The sequence below is a fragment of the Chanodichthys erythropterus genome, chromosome 7 (genome assembly GCF_024489055.1).
Source record: "Chanodichthys erythropterus isolate Z2021 chromosome 7, ASM2448905v1, whole genome shotgun sequence".
In the NCBI taxonomy this organism is placed as follows: domain Eukaryota; kingdom Metazoa; phylum Chordata; class Actinopteri; order Cypriniformes; family Xenocyprididae; genus Chanodichthys; species Chanodichthys erythropterus.
In genome coordinates this window covers 42,414,197-42,427,245 of record NC_090227.1, presented here as the reverse complement: position 1 = coordinate 42,427,245, position 13,049 = coordinate 42,414,197, and the positions used below count along the sequence as shown (strand labels likewise).

General features: G+C 35.5%; 1 protein-coding gene across 3 annotated transcripts in view; it reads right to left on the bottom strand.

The window, feature by feature from the left end:
* The window catches only part of LOC137023479 (protein NLRC5-like), a 93,348-nt gene that overhangs the window by 51,673 nt on the left and 28,626 nt on the right, over window positions 1–13,049 (bottom strand). For 2 of the 3 annotated variants that reach the window (XM_067390644.1, XM_067390642.1), the window contains 9 exons: window positions 7,026–7,199; window positions 5,624–5,794; window positions 5,312–5,482; window positions 3,284–3,457; window positions 2,922–3,092; window positions 2,259–2,432; window positions 1,968–2,132; window positions 1,567–1,740; window positions 252–422 (listed from right to left, as the gene is read on the bottom strand). In XM_067390644.1, coding sequence (XP_067246745.1) covers window positions 252–422; window positions 1,567–1,740; window positions 1,968–2,132; window positions 2,259–2,432; window positions 2,922–3,092; window positions 3,284–3,457; window positions 5,312–5,482; window positions 5,624–5,794; window positions 7,026–7,199 — 1,545 coding nt within the window. The remainder of the gene's footprint in view (window positions 1–251; window positions 423–1,566; window positions 1,741–1,967; window positions 2,133–2,258; window positions 2,433–2,921; window positions 3,093–3,283; window positions 3,458–5,311; window positions 5,483–5,623; window positions 5,795–7,025; window positions 7,200–13,049) is intronic. The other variant, XM_067390643.1, reaches the window with a different exon arrangement.

Below are 13,049 nucleotides of genomic sequence, written 5' to 3'. Positions count from 1 at the left end.
TGTCCACTATCAAGGCATTGCGAGTTCACGTTTAACAGCAGAAACCGACAAGCGCCCTTGTTGTTTGTGTACAGAAACCGATAAGTCCGTTTTAGCAAATCAGCGTGCAGTATTCAGGTCAGGTGACAAGGCTGGTAGTCAATTCAAAAAGACGTGCTAGCTGAGGGGAGTTTCTTCAAAGCTGACTAAAATTGATTGAGGATTTATTATTTCAACTCCTGCAAGTCCTTGTAAGCATGTAAAGTACTCACATCAGTGTGTTGAGTTTACAGTGTTTGTCCTTCAGTAGAGCAGCGATCTGATTCACTCGTGTGTCTCCTAGTGCACATTTACTCAGATTCAGCTCTCTCAGGAGTAACGGGTTTTTACCCACAATTCCTCTCACATACTGACAGGCTTCATCTGCATCAGGACCCAAAAACCTGCAGAAGAGAAGTTGAAGCAGGATTCAATTCAGTTAAAAACTAAATAGCATCTTATTGTCTTGAATTTACTTTGATGCAACAGATCATATTAGTGAAGTAATATTTATATTTATACTAATAACTCATCTGCACTAGGGATGCCCTTGACTAAAGATTTTTCTAGTCAACTAGTAGTATTTAATTTAAGCAAATAGTTGACTAATAATAAATAAACCATATAACACATGAGCCTTTAATAGCCTATAATATATAGCCACACATAAACATGAAACAAAACGCACTGGCAAAAGTAATGATTTTGAATGCGTCGTGAAAATAACAGCAAGGAGACTGCCTTAACATTCATTCATTGATAAACTAGTGTTTACTGTGTTTTCATCTGATTCGTCACCTCTGCAGTAGTGGACAAAATATGCATGTGGATTACATAATCTGAGAATATTTGGTTTCCAGTTGAATTGATTCATTTCAAAATAGACATTTCAAGCTTTCTATAAATATATTTCTCATGTCTGTGATGCAAGTATACACCGAGTTTCATTTTATTTTTTGACACACTCAAGTTCACAGGGACTGAGACGGCAGAAAGTGCATTCTTGTTTGTTTTCATTATTTTATGAACATTTTGTTGTTATTTTGAGCATGCACAAATAAAATAAGCCCCTTTACAGTTTTGAATTATGTGTTAATATTACCTGTATGACCAAAAATTAGAGTATTTTAAGTTAAATGCAAGTAATCGCAACGGCACCTCCATGTTAATTGTCATGCAGCACGCTAATATTCAGCTTCCACACTCACAAACATATGAATATGCACCAAATAATTTCACACATTTTTCTATGTTAACATTTGAGCGAGCTGCAATGTAAAGCTGCTATTACTTACATATGATAAGACATATTTGAGGTCAATAATGACAGGCGAGCATGTGGATTTCCTGCCCAACTGTAATTACCACAAGGACCAGCCATTAACGATCTGTCGTTGACTGTGTGACTTGCCACTTCCTGTGGAGTTTTTTTTTTTTCCCTGCAAATTACCGACTAATAAAATTTTGGTCAACTAAGCCTCTTTTTGTCGACTACTAGGGTGCAGCCCTAAACTGTACAATATTTTGTATTTTTTCATCACGTCTCACCTCAGTGTCTTGAGTTGACAGTTCTGATCCTGTAGTAAATCATTGAGCTCCTTCACTCCTGATTGTCCAGGATCATTTCCTGTGAGATCCAGCTCTATCAGGTGTGAAGGGTTTGATCTCAGAGCTGAAGCCAGAGCTTTATAACCTTCTTCTGTGATACTGCACTCTGAAAGTCTAGAGGAAAAATTAAAAACAATTAAATAAATTCCTATAAATCTAAAGATTAACTAATTCAATAAATTCTAATTCAATTTCTTTTACAGGATTATGATATTCATAATTCTCAGTACTTAAAAAGCCTTGTGTCTGTCAATATTTTTTTTATATAAAAGTTTTTATTTCTGTAAGTGACATTACTGACATAAGATTTCTGCCCATGTTTAAAATAACCAAATTCAAACCTGAGTATCTTCAGTGTACACTGTGAATTTCCCAGTAGAGTGGAGATTTCTGTGACTCCAGAGTTTCCTAGATTATTCTCATTCAGTTCCAGCTCTTTCAGGTTTAAATTAAGTGCTGACGCCAGAACAGAACAACTTTCTGCTGTAATACTGCTGCAGTTTAACCTGTAGAACAAAGCAAAAAATAAAAATGGTGTCTAGATGCATACAATTAAACAGGCTAGTATATTTAGTAATCACTACTTTTATCCACAAATATGAGATTTTATGAGATTTTTTAAAATAGCTTACTTCAACTTTTCCAGTTGACACTGTTCATTCTTGAACACCGCAGAGAAGATCTTCAATCCTGAGTCTCTGAGTTTAGTCCCACTCAGATTCAGCTCTGTCAGATTTGATGGGTTTGAATTTAAAGCTTCAGTCAGAACACGACAATCTTCATCTGTGATATTGCTGTTATTCAGACTAAAAAAAAGAGAAAACATAGTTATGAGTTTTATCTACACATTTACCAAGAGTTGACAACTACTGGTGACATGATGGCTAGGGGTGTGCCTGAAGCCTTAATCCGTATTTGGAAAGGCACAGAAGATGAAAAACGCATTCTACATGACCCCTAAAGGGACATGTGGTTAGCTTCTTGCTAGCAGTAGCCTGTTACATTACATTACATCAGATTTCACTTGCCACATTAAGAGTAAGGAGAGATGGCTGATGCCCATTAAATATATACAGTATAATTACCAAACTATATCTTCAAAGAAAGATAGAGAAAGCACTGAAATATATTTTTCCTGCCAACTCATATTTATTCCCTTTAGGGGCTCCTTAGTACACAGCATTTCCTTTCCAAACATGGCATTCAGCTTTAGGCTTACAAAATATACATAACACAATAAAGAGCAAGTTCACTATTATAAGAAAAAAATGTATTGCAATGATAATAAAACTTACATCAGTGTGTTGAGTTTACAGTGTTTATCTGGCAGTACAGCAGCAAGTTTCTTCAATCCTGAGGGTCCTAGTTTATTTTCACTCAGATTCAGCTCTCTCAGGAGTAACAGATTTTCACCCAGAACTCTGTTCACAAACTGACAGGCTTCATCTGCAGCACGACTCAAAAACCTGCAGAAGGGAAGATAAAGCAGGATTCAATTAAAATCTTAACTAAACTAAAAATAGCATCTGATTCACAATTGAAAACAGTGTCAAATGCTTTATGTTCAATTTTCTTTGCAAAAGATTGTATTAATGAATAATTTTATAAATGATTTGGCTGATTATCATTTTTGTTGTATTATTTCACCACATCTCACCTCAGTGTCTTGAGTTGACAGTTCTGATCCTGTAGTAAATCATTGAGCTCCTTCACTCCTGATTGTCCAGGATCATTTCCTGTGAGATCCAGCTCTATCAGGTGTGAAGGGTTTGATCTCAGAGCTGAAGCCAGAGCTTTATAACCTTCTTCTGTGATACTGCAGTCTGAAAGTCTAGAGAAAAGAAATGTATTACCACTCAAAAGGTAATACACGAAAAACAATTTACATGAAAAAATGTAAAATGCACTTTATTTATTGTATTTTCCTTTATTCAGAGAATACATTTTTTTTTTTAAATCTGACAGAAGTATGTCTTTTCCTTTTCTTTTGTTTACTACAGCAGTGTTTCCCACAGGATTTTGTGAGACTGTGGTGGGTGGACATCGGTCCCTTTAGGGGGGTCCGGGGGCATGCCCCCCCCCGTGGAAAATGTTGTACATTTTAAATTTAAATGCATAAATCTGGTGCATTCTGAGAGCAAAATTAAGTGACTAGATCAATGAAGAAATTTGTTCTCTTGTAAACAATTTTGTGCTCTAAAAGTAATTTATTTATTGGTGATGGTAGGGCACATTAGTCATGTACACAACATATAGTAGGCTAAATGGTCATTCATAAGTGGTCAAACATGTAGAGTATACATTTAAACCATTAAAAATATGTAGCAAAAGAGGTTACCTTTGTTCAGCTAATTTATTAGTGGGAGCCTGTATCTATACATCTGTATTTGTGGAACTAATGGTCACTCTTTGATTTGTTAAACAATCCAGAATGCACTAAACACACTACTTCATTATAGAGAAAAATAACAAATGAATAAAAATATATAATCATACGCTGACCAATAAATAAATAAGTAAACTAGGTGAGTATATAATTCAGCAGCAAAAAGTATTCTAGCCTAATTCTTGGGGGGAAAAAAATAAAAATTGCACAGTAATTTTATAAATAAAAGTTAATAAAAAAGTTTTAAATGACTATTTGTATTCTTATGAAATGAAAAAAAAAAAAAAACGATTTATATTAGATTTATATGTAAATAATTATATGTATTTATATTAATGTAATATTAAAAGACGCTTATTTTAAATGTATTGTGCAGCTTTTTAATGTGGCAACAATATATGATATATACGACAGAACAAAATAGTCTATTAATAATCTTTCAGTGTGCAAAACCATGATAATATGAAACGCTTCAAAACAGCAGCAAAAAACCGCTAATGCGCATCCCGGTGCAGAATGATGTGCTTGAAGCAATATCGAGTCAGAGCGCGCAGTTGCGCTGCGTATTGAAAAGTTCACGATACAAAGAGAATCCCTGTGTATATCTGACTCACTGCATCTAACAGTTTATTAATTGTATGTTTCTTCTCACTTTTTTAAATTCCAGTTATTGTGCGTGTGACGCCAATTCATAGTCCTTGTGTTGTGCGATCTAACAGACATCCTGTAGCCAGTATGATGAAATTGTCCAGAAACAGCAATAAACTCCAGCAAGATAAAGTCATTTTATGCAAATCCACAGCCCTTTATCTACATCTACAAGTATTATAATGGGAATATATCATATTGGAGAGTTTTACCGTGCTGACTGTCGTTACCGAACACGACGCGCTGTTTGAGTGCTGAATGATTGACAGCTGCAGCGGAGGGAAGACGAGTTTCTGACCATGAACTTAACAATGTATATTTCTTCTGTCCCTCACATGAGGCTATGGAATGGCTTCAGATGACTTTGAATATACTGCACGAAAACTTAATTGGTGCTAGTCTACTTATTTTGCTCTATGACTCCCACTTTTGCCATATAAAAGAGCGCAATTATCAGACGGTAATTTAAATATCGTGACAAACCTAATTTTCGTTTCATTTTGAGACTGTGGCGGGACAAATTAGAATGTGGCGGGCCGCCACAGTCTAGTCAATGTATGGGAAACACTGACTACAGTAATATTTTAAATTTGAAAACTAATTGTTTAATAATGTGATTATTAAAATTAAATAATGATTCATTGAACTCACCTGAGTTTCTCCAGAGTACATTTTGTATTTTCTAATGCGTTCTGGAGTTTCTTCACTCCTGAATCCATTATGTTATTGTTGCTGATGTCAAGCTCTTTCAGACTGGAGTTTGATCTCAGGACTGTAGCGAGAGCTGAACAGCTTTTCTCTGTTAGACCACAATCACGCAGCCTAAAATGATGAACAAACACAAAGTACTTGATGTCAACATTTAGTGATTACTGAAGATTATTGCTTGTGAGTTCTGTAAGGTTCACCAAAATTTAAGATACTTGAAATGTCCAATTAATATTTTAGAAAAGTTCAACTCACATGAGTATGTTGAGTTTACAGTGTTTATCCTGCAGTAGAGCAGTGATCTGATTCACTCGTGTGTCTCCTAGTTCACGTTTACTCAGATTCAGCTCTCTCAGGAGTAACAGGTTTTTACCCACAATTCCTGTCACAAACTGACAGGCTTCATCTGCAGCAGGATCCAAAAACCTGGAGACAGAGGAAGTACATTACATGCCATTTCATTGGATATTTTCATAATCTTGTGAAAGCGTCTTTAGTCTTTTCAAAATCTAATTATATAAACAGGGGTGCACATAAGTGGTGTGCATGTGCGACCAAAATAAAAAATGTGCTGGATAAATAAGTTCAGACCACTGATTTGCATACCGACATGGTTGACAGCTGTTAATGCTCAATCACCATTTTAGATCAACTGTAGTAGTGTATACAATTTGAACTGAACGCATAATAAATCTGCCGGTTTCAGAGCACAGTGCCAAACTGTAATAATTCCCCAGTTGCGCATCAAAACATTAATGTGACTTTGTGCGATAGGACAGCATAACTGGACAAACCAGTGGACTGATCTCTTTGAATTGATATTCTGGTCATTCTGAAATGCCTGAGCAACGTCTGACGTCAAAGTGGTTTGGTATAATTATCTTCCAGAGCTGTCTTACTTGACTGCATTCCTAAACAGCAGGAATCAACCTCTGAAAGCAAGATAACAGGTTTATTGCGTTTTGACTGCTTGCTCTGATGCACAAGTAATTTATTATAGGTCTATGTGAACATTATTATATACAGTAGCTTCTACTGTTTTTCTTAGTGAATATTTAGGGGCAGTTTACCAGGAAGTGATGATTTTGTTCTCTACTCACTGGATGGAAACGCTGATTTATTCACGAATGTTTTATGCAATATTCCAATTTTGCACACAAGTTTAATTCACAACTTTGAATGGAAACATAGCTACTAGCACACTTCACTCAGCAGTGCTAAAACTGGCAGTGCATATATTTACTGACAAAATTAAATCTTGCTGAGTTTCATGTTAGAAAATGTCAAAAAATCATATAAATAAAATAAAAACTGAAAATGTAATTATTAGCATTGTATTTCTTTAGGTGTACTGCAAATTAATTGTATTTTATTTAATGCTTTTTTTTATTTTAACAAATAATAGTATTATCACACTATTTATTTTTTTATTTTATTTTTAAAAAATGTAATTAAATAAAGTGCAATAATGCTATTATTAATTGTTTATGTGCACTATGTGCAGTGTGAGCACCAAACTGAATCTCCAGGTGCTCTCATGAGAAACAGACTGAAAAACTTACGTGCACCCCTGTTTATAAATGTCTTTCTGACAGTTGAATTGTCTTTTGGCAAAAACTGTATTAAGACTATTGAGTGTTGTTTTAATAGCACTCACCTCAGTGTCTTGAGTTGACAGTTCGGATCCTGTAGTAAATCATCGAGCTCCTTCACTCCTGATTGTCCAGGATCATTTCCTGTGAGATCCAGCTCTATCAGGTATGAAGGGTTTGATCTCAGAGCTGAAGCCAGAGCTTCATAACCTTCTTCTGTGATACTGCAGTCTGAAAGTCTAGAAAAAAAAAATACATATTAAATTTTACTTTTTAGTTCAAAATAATTAATTACTGGACAATATTCTGATATGTATTCTGCAATATCTGACAAAATCACACTAGATCTGAAAACATTACCAGATATGAGTAATTGTTTGCAGCAATGAGTAAAAATGTAACTGTAATGGTTTACAGTATTTCACTACATTTGAAGAAAGAAGTATTTGTAAACCTGTTTGTAAACTTTAAAATTAATCTAAAGGTCTACCCACTAAATTAAAAGATTAACAGTTTAGCTCTTGCAAGTGAAGAAATCAAGAGATAAGAAGTTACTAGTATTCTATTTACCATTTCTATGTTTTATTTACCTGGATGATAATTACCTATGCAGTTACAGGGTTTCCCCTTGCACTGCAGCACAAACCACTGGAAAGGGAGATAAATTCATGAAAACTGTTGTCAGCAGCCACTAAATTGTTGTTACTGATCTCCAATGGTCTAATTGACTTTCTTGTGTCTAATTCACTTTTGTGTCATCAGTCCTGTAAACACCTTTTTTATGGTGTCATGTGTGAGACCACACTTTTGTGTCCCACAACACCTGGTCAGTGAAGCAGCTTGCACACCAACGTTGTGACAAGACACCAGAGGCAACTTGGAGGTGGCCTGGTTCCTGAGCTTGTCCCCACATGATGAGAATAAGTTTCAAGATGTCTTCCTGTGCAGCTGGTCCAAAAATTCAACCAGCTACTAATGGTAGCCGTCGCAAATTAAAAGAAAAAAAAAAAAAGAAAGAAAGAAAGAAAGAAAGAAAGAAAAAAAAGAGGTAGCTACTGACATCACATCCTGTATGTATCATCGGCGACTATGTGATGCAAGATTCCTGTGCATCCTGTGCTTGAATAGTTCCAAAACTGAAGTCATGCTTCTTGGCTCTCCCCATCAACTGCGTAATGCTGGTTCTTTAGTTTTGTCTGTTGATGGTGTTGCCTTGGAGTTACAAAGTAAAAAATCTTGGAGTTATTTTTGGTGTCAGCCTGTCGTTTGAGGCTTTTGTGCAGAACACTCTTAAGACCTTGTTCTTTCACCTCAGAAATATTGCACGTCTACGACCTATGCTGTCTTTTTCTGTTGCTGGAAGGTTGATTAACTAATTTGTTTTCTCATGTATAGACTATTGTAATGCCCTTCTTGTTGGAGTTTCCAAATCCTGTATTAACAAACTTCAATATCTGCAAAATTCGGCAGCTAGAATTTTGTCTGGGGTTAGGGCTGTTCAAGTCAAGTCACATTTATTTGTTTAGCGCTTTTTACAATGCAGATTGTGTCAAAGCAGCTTTACAGTGATAACTGGTATATAATTTTGGCTGCACAGCAGCTCTTAAAAAAATGGTGTCATTGTCCAGCATTATAAGTAAATTCAGTATTGATTCATTCTCTTGTAAGAATTTACAAATCTATTAATTTAATTAATTTATCTATAGCAGCACTGGAGTAAACAGTGATGTCATCGTCCAGCTCAGTTCAGTTCGCATACAAGGGTGTCGAAGCATGCAGATCAAAACATTGTTGAATATCAAGTGTCCCCAATTAAGCAAGCCAAAGGCGATGGCGACAAGGAACCCAAACTCCAACAGGTGACATCAGGTTCTGTTTTGGCATCATTGCATTGGCTACCAGTACGATTCCGTGTTGATTTTAAAGTCCTTAAGTTAACATAAAAGGCATTGCATGGTCTGGCTCTTCAGTATTTGACCAAGCTTCTAACTCCTTACACACCTATTCACAACTTGCGATCCTCTCAGAGTGGTCTTTTAGTTGTTCCTAAAACATGGCTTCATTTTAAGGGTGACACGGCCTTCTTATCTTATGCCCCCAATGTGTGGAATTCTCTCCCAGTTGTCATCAGGGAATCAAATTCATTAGTCATTTTTAAATCTTGTCTTAAAACTTTTTATTTCAGGATTGCTTTTAACTGACTAATTTTGTTTCATTTTGTTGTTCATTTATTCAGTGTTATTTCATGTTTCTTTTTTGTGTGCTGCTCTAGATTCTGTGTTTTATTTATAGTGTCGTGCTTGCATGGGTTGTAAAGGGCTTTGAGAAAGCAACTTTTAAAGGCACTATACAAAATAAATGTATTATTATTATTATTATTATTATTCAAGTTAAAGGGATAGTTCACCCAAAAATGAAAATTCACTCACTCAGTTGTTCCAAACCTGTATAAACGTCTTTGTTCTGCTGAACACAAAGGAACATATTTTGAAGGAAGTTTGTAACCAGGCCACTTTGGGGCACCATTGACTTCTATAGTAGGAAAAAAACAACTATGGAAGTCAATGGTGCCCCAGAATTGTTCAGTTTCTCACATTCTTCACAATATATTCCTTTGTGTTCAACAGAACAAAGAAATTTATACAGGTTTGGAACAACCTAAGGGTTCATTTTTGGGTGAACTATCCCTTTAACTTAACTTTGCATGCTAAATAAGAAAATATAGTGTTCTTATTATTTTTTCATTCAAAAATACTTTAATAAGTAAGTAAACATTCTGATCCCAATTCTAGACCTACCAGATGCGCTTGATGCACAGCGAATGACATTATGGAGGATTCTGCTCTATACAACTCTATTTTGGCAAAAAACAAACAAACAAACAAACAAACAAAAACAAAAAAACACACACATTGCAAAGCTGAAGATGAAGTGAAATTTCAACAGAGTATGACAATAACCCCAAACACAAATATAAATCAATAAAGAATGCCCAGTCAGAGAACAGACCTATATCAGATCAGTAACTTGTGGAATGGCTTGAGGAGACCTATAGACAGGATATTTAAGTTTATAATAATTCAGGGAGAAACACAGGCAGTCTGCCGAGCACCAGCTTCTTGTTGCTCGCAGCTGGAAAACTGAAAGTCCAAACTAACAAACAAAAGGGATCCCGCGCTTGACAGTAGGCTCGCAGCAACGAGGTGTACAGTCCCGAACCAGAAGTCACAACACCGCAGATGGCAGGTGTCCAATCGATCTCAGGCTGCAGGGAGACTAGGCAGAGAACAGGTATGACATACACAGCGAAACCATACAGATAAGACTAAGACTAGGACTGAAACTAAGACTAACAAAACAACGCGCTTTAAACAGAGATTTTTAAGCACAAAGAGCTGAGAAACACGTAAGAAAGCACGTATAATAATCTGGCAAAGAGGCAAGAAAACAGCAGAGAGAAATAGCAGAGAAAATTAGAGTAGAGAAGAAACAGGTGTGGAAATGATCAGCAAGAGCGCTGATTGCAATGACAAACAGCTGAGTCTAGGTAGCAATAATAATGATAGGAGGAAAAGAAACAGGGAGAGTATCAAACCCGACTCATGACAACATCATTGCCCTGCCATGCTGCTATGGGTTGTGTTTGCTTTGGCTTAACTGACAGACTAGCATTCTGGCAACGTGATGATAAATAGGTTGATAAACATTACTTCAGTTGTTAAAGCTGCTTTCTTCCAATTTTATGTATCACATCTCCAGTTGGTGCAAAATTCTGCTAGACTGCTAATGTGTTCTGATTTTATTTAACTGTTATATATAAGGGATAATCCATGGTCAGCTATGTGTTTTAAAGCACAAAGAGAATTCAAGTAGTTTTTTTTATTATCCCTTCAATCCCTTACAGCTATAAATCATTAGATACAACATTCTGTCCACTTTAAATCAGACACAGAGATAAGTTAGTGTGGTAAGGTTACATTTATTTATTTGAATTACAACATTTAATCTATCGAAAGAGAGAGATGCGTGTGTGAATTACCTGCTGTGCAGCGTCTCTCTCAAGCACTAAAACTGAGAGTCTAATTACTTCAAAAGCAGTGATGTTATAAACTCTTTGCACAGTAATATAACGCAGTGATTCAACAGTGAAGTTAATTTATTAAATTGTATTTAGTCACAAGGCAGCATTGATAAGTTTGTGTTTCTGAATGCTTGTGTGTGTGCACAGTGTGATCTCCGATCTCTATGTGCAAGTGATGGATGTTTGTGTGTGCTTAAATGAAAACAGAGCATTAATATAGAACTGAGATTAAACCTGATCTGAACATGTGAATTAAATGTTTTATTGCACAACTTCCAGCCAATCAGGTCCCGTATGTATAAAACCACTCAGAGTAAAATTTTAGTCTTAAGTGTGTCAAAATTCTAAGAATTATGTAATTTTACTTATTCTTAGGCTTAAGAATAAGTGTGATTCATAAAGGTTCCTAAGTGTCAAGACTAGGTCTTAGCTCCTAAATTATTTAAGAAAGCTGGAGAGGTGTCTTAACCTAGTTAAGAGTAACAAGATGGCAGCAGAGATGAGGAGATACACGCTTTCCAGTGAAGATATGAGGCATTGGAGTTATATGATGACATGGAGTTGGTAAAATGGTATAAACTTTGTCAATTTGTCAATTTTCAATTATTTTTGTAACTGACCTAATAAGAAATGTAATAACTATAAATTTAATAAATCTAATAAATATTACTTAAGCAATAATGAATATATTTAATGCATTTTAATACATTTAAAAGGTGCTGTATGCGATTTCTCAAATTCGTTGTTGAACACGGTTGATATTGGAAATCAACCCAAACAAACCCTCCCCTCTCTTCATTGCGCCACCTCCAAAACTCACACTCCAATACTAACCACGCTGCTCCAAGTCGGTCTCGAACCCCGACCCAATCACTGTTGTCATGTGAGGCGAATACACTATCAATGACACTAAACACCTCATTCTCTAGCGGGCGTCAGTGTGCAGTAGTTTACCTGCAATACTCTCACTGTCTGGCCTCTGTTACACAGGTAATGAGTGGATGTCTGTTTATCACAGCTAACGCGCAACAAAATAATCCTTCATGAAAAATAAAGCGCAGATGATGAACGAATGACAAGGAAGCACAAAAAATGAACATACAGTACACAAGAGTAAATACAAACAAGAGTTTTTTTTGTTAATCGCAAACAATTTTGCTTAAACCATCAAAATATGAGGAAAATATTTTTAATTTTTATGTTTATATTATTTAAATGATTTAAAATATGACATTGACTACAACATAATCAGTTTTTAATATTTAATTGGTTCTTTCTTGTTTTTGCATGTGTTCATAATTTCTTTGTATAACAGCCTGGCCAAAAATAATTAAAAATTCATTTCATTATCACACATGAAACAATTGAATCCAAGCACAGCTACACGATATGCTTACATCTTTTAACACATTTTTAAAAATATCTGAATTAAGGTTTAAGATGTCTGTTTTCACATGGTTGGACATCACATTTGGCCACTACTCTATGTCAGTTTATTGACTTTCCAACTGACAATCAAACCATGCAGCAAAAGCAAGCCACTTTTATGTTGATAGTGGGCTTCCCTGGAGTTGTTGGAGCCATTGATGGAACTCGTGTTCACGTCATTGCTCCAATTGTAAATGAGGAGACATCAATAGAAAAAGATTCCACACCATCAATACTAATTTGTGATAATTTTGCACAATGCAAAGCTATTGCTTTCAAATAAATTTAACAGTGGGCTTTGTGTTTTATTATTTTATTATTTTGTATTTTTTATTATTTTATAATAACATTAAATGACTGGTATTGTGCTGCTGTGACTTCACCCTTCCAGGCTCACTATTGGCTGATTTAGCGGTTGAGGGCAGCCATTTTGAGTTGACATCATTGTAGTCCTTAGTTCACAACACTTAAGTCAGCACTTAAGAATCTGTCTTATACTTTACTAAAAGTTGCTTTTAGCTTCTTTATAAAAGTCTCCTACTCTTAGAAAAGTCCTACTCTTTACTAAGATTTTTTTTTG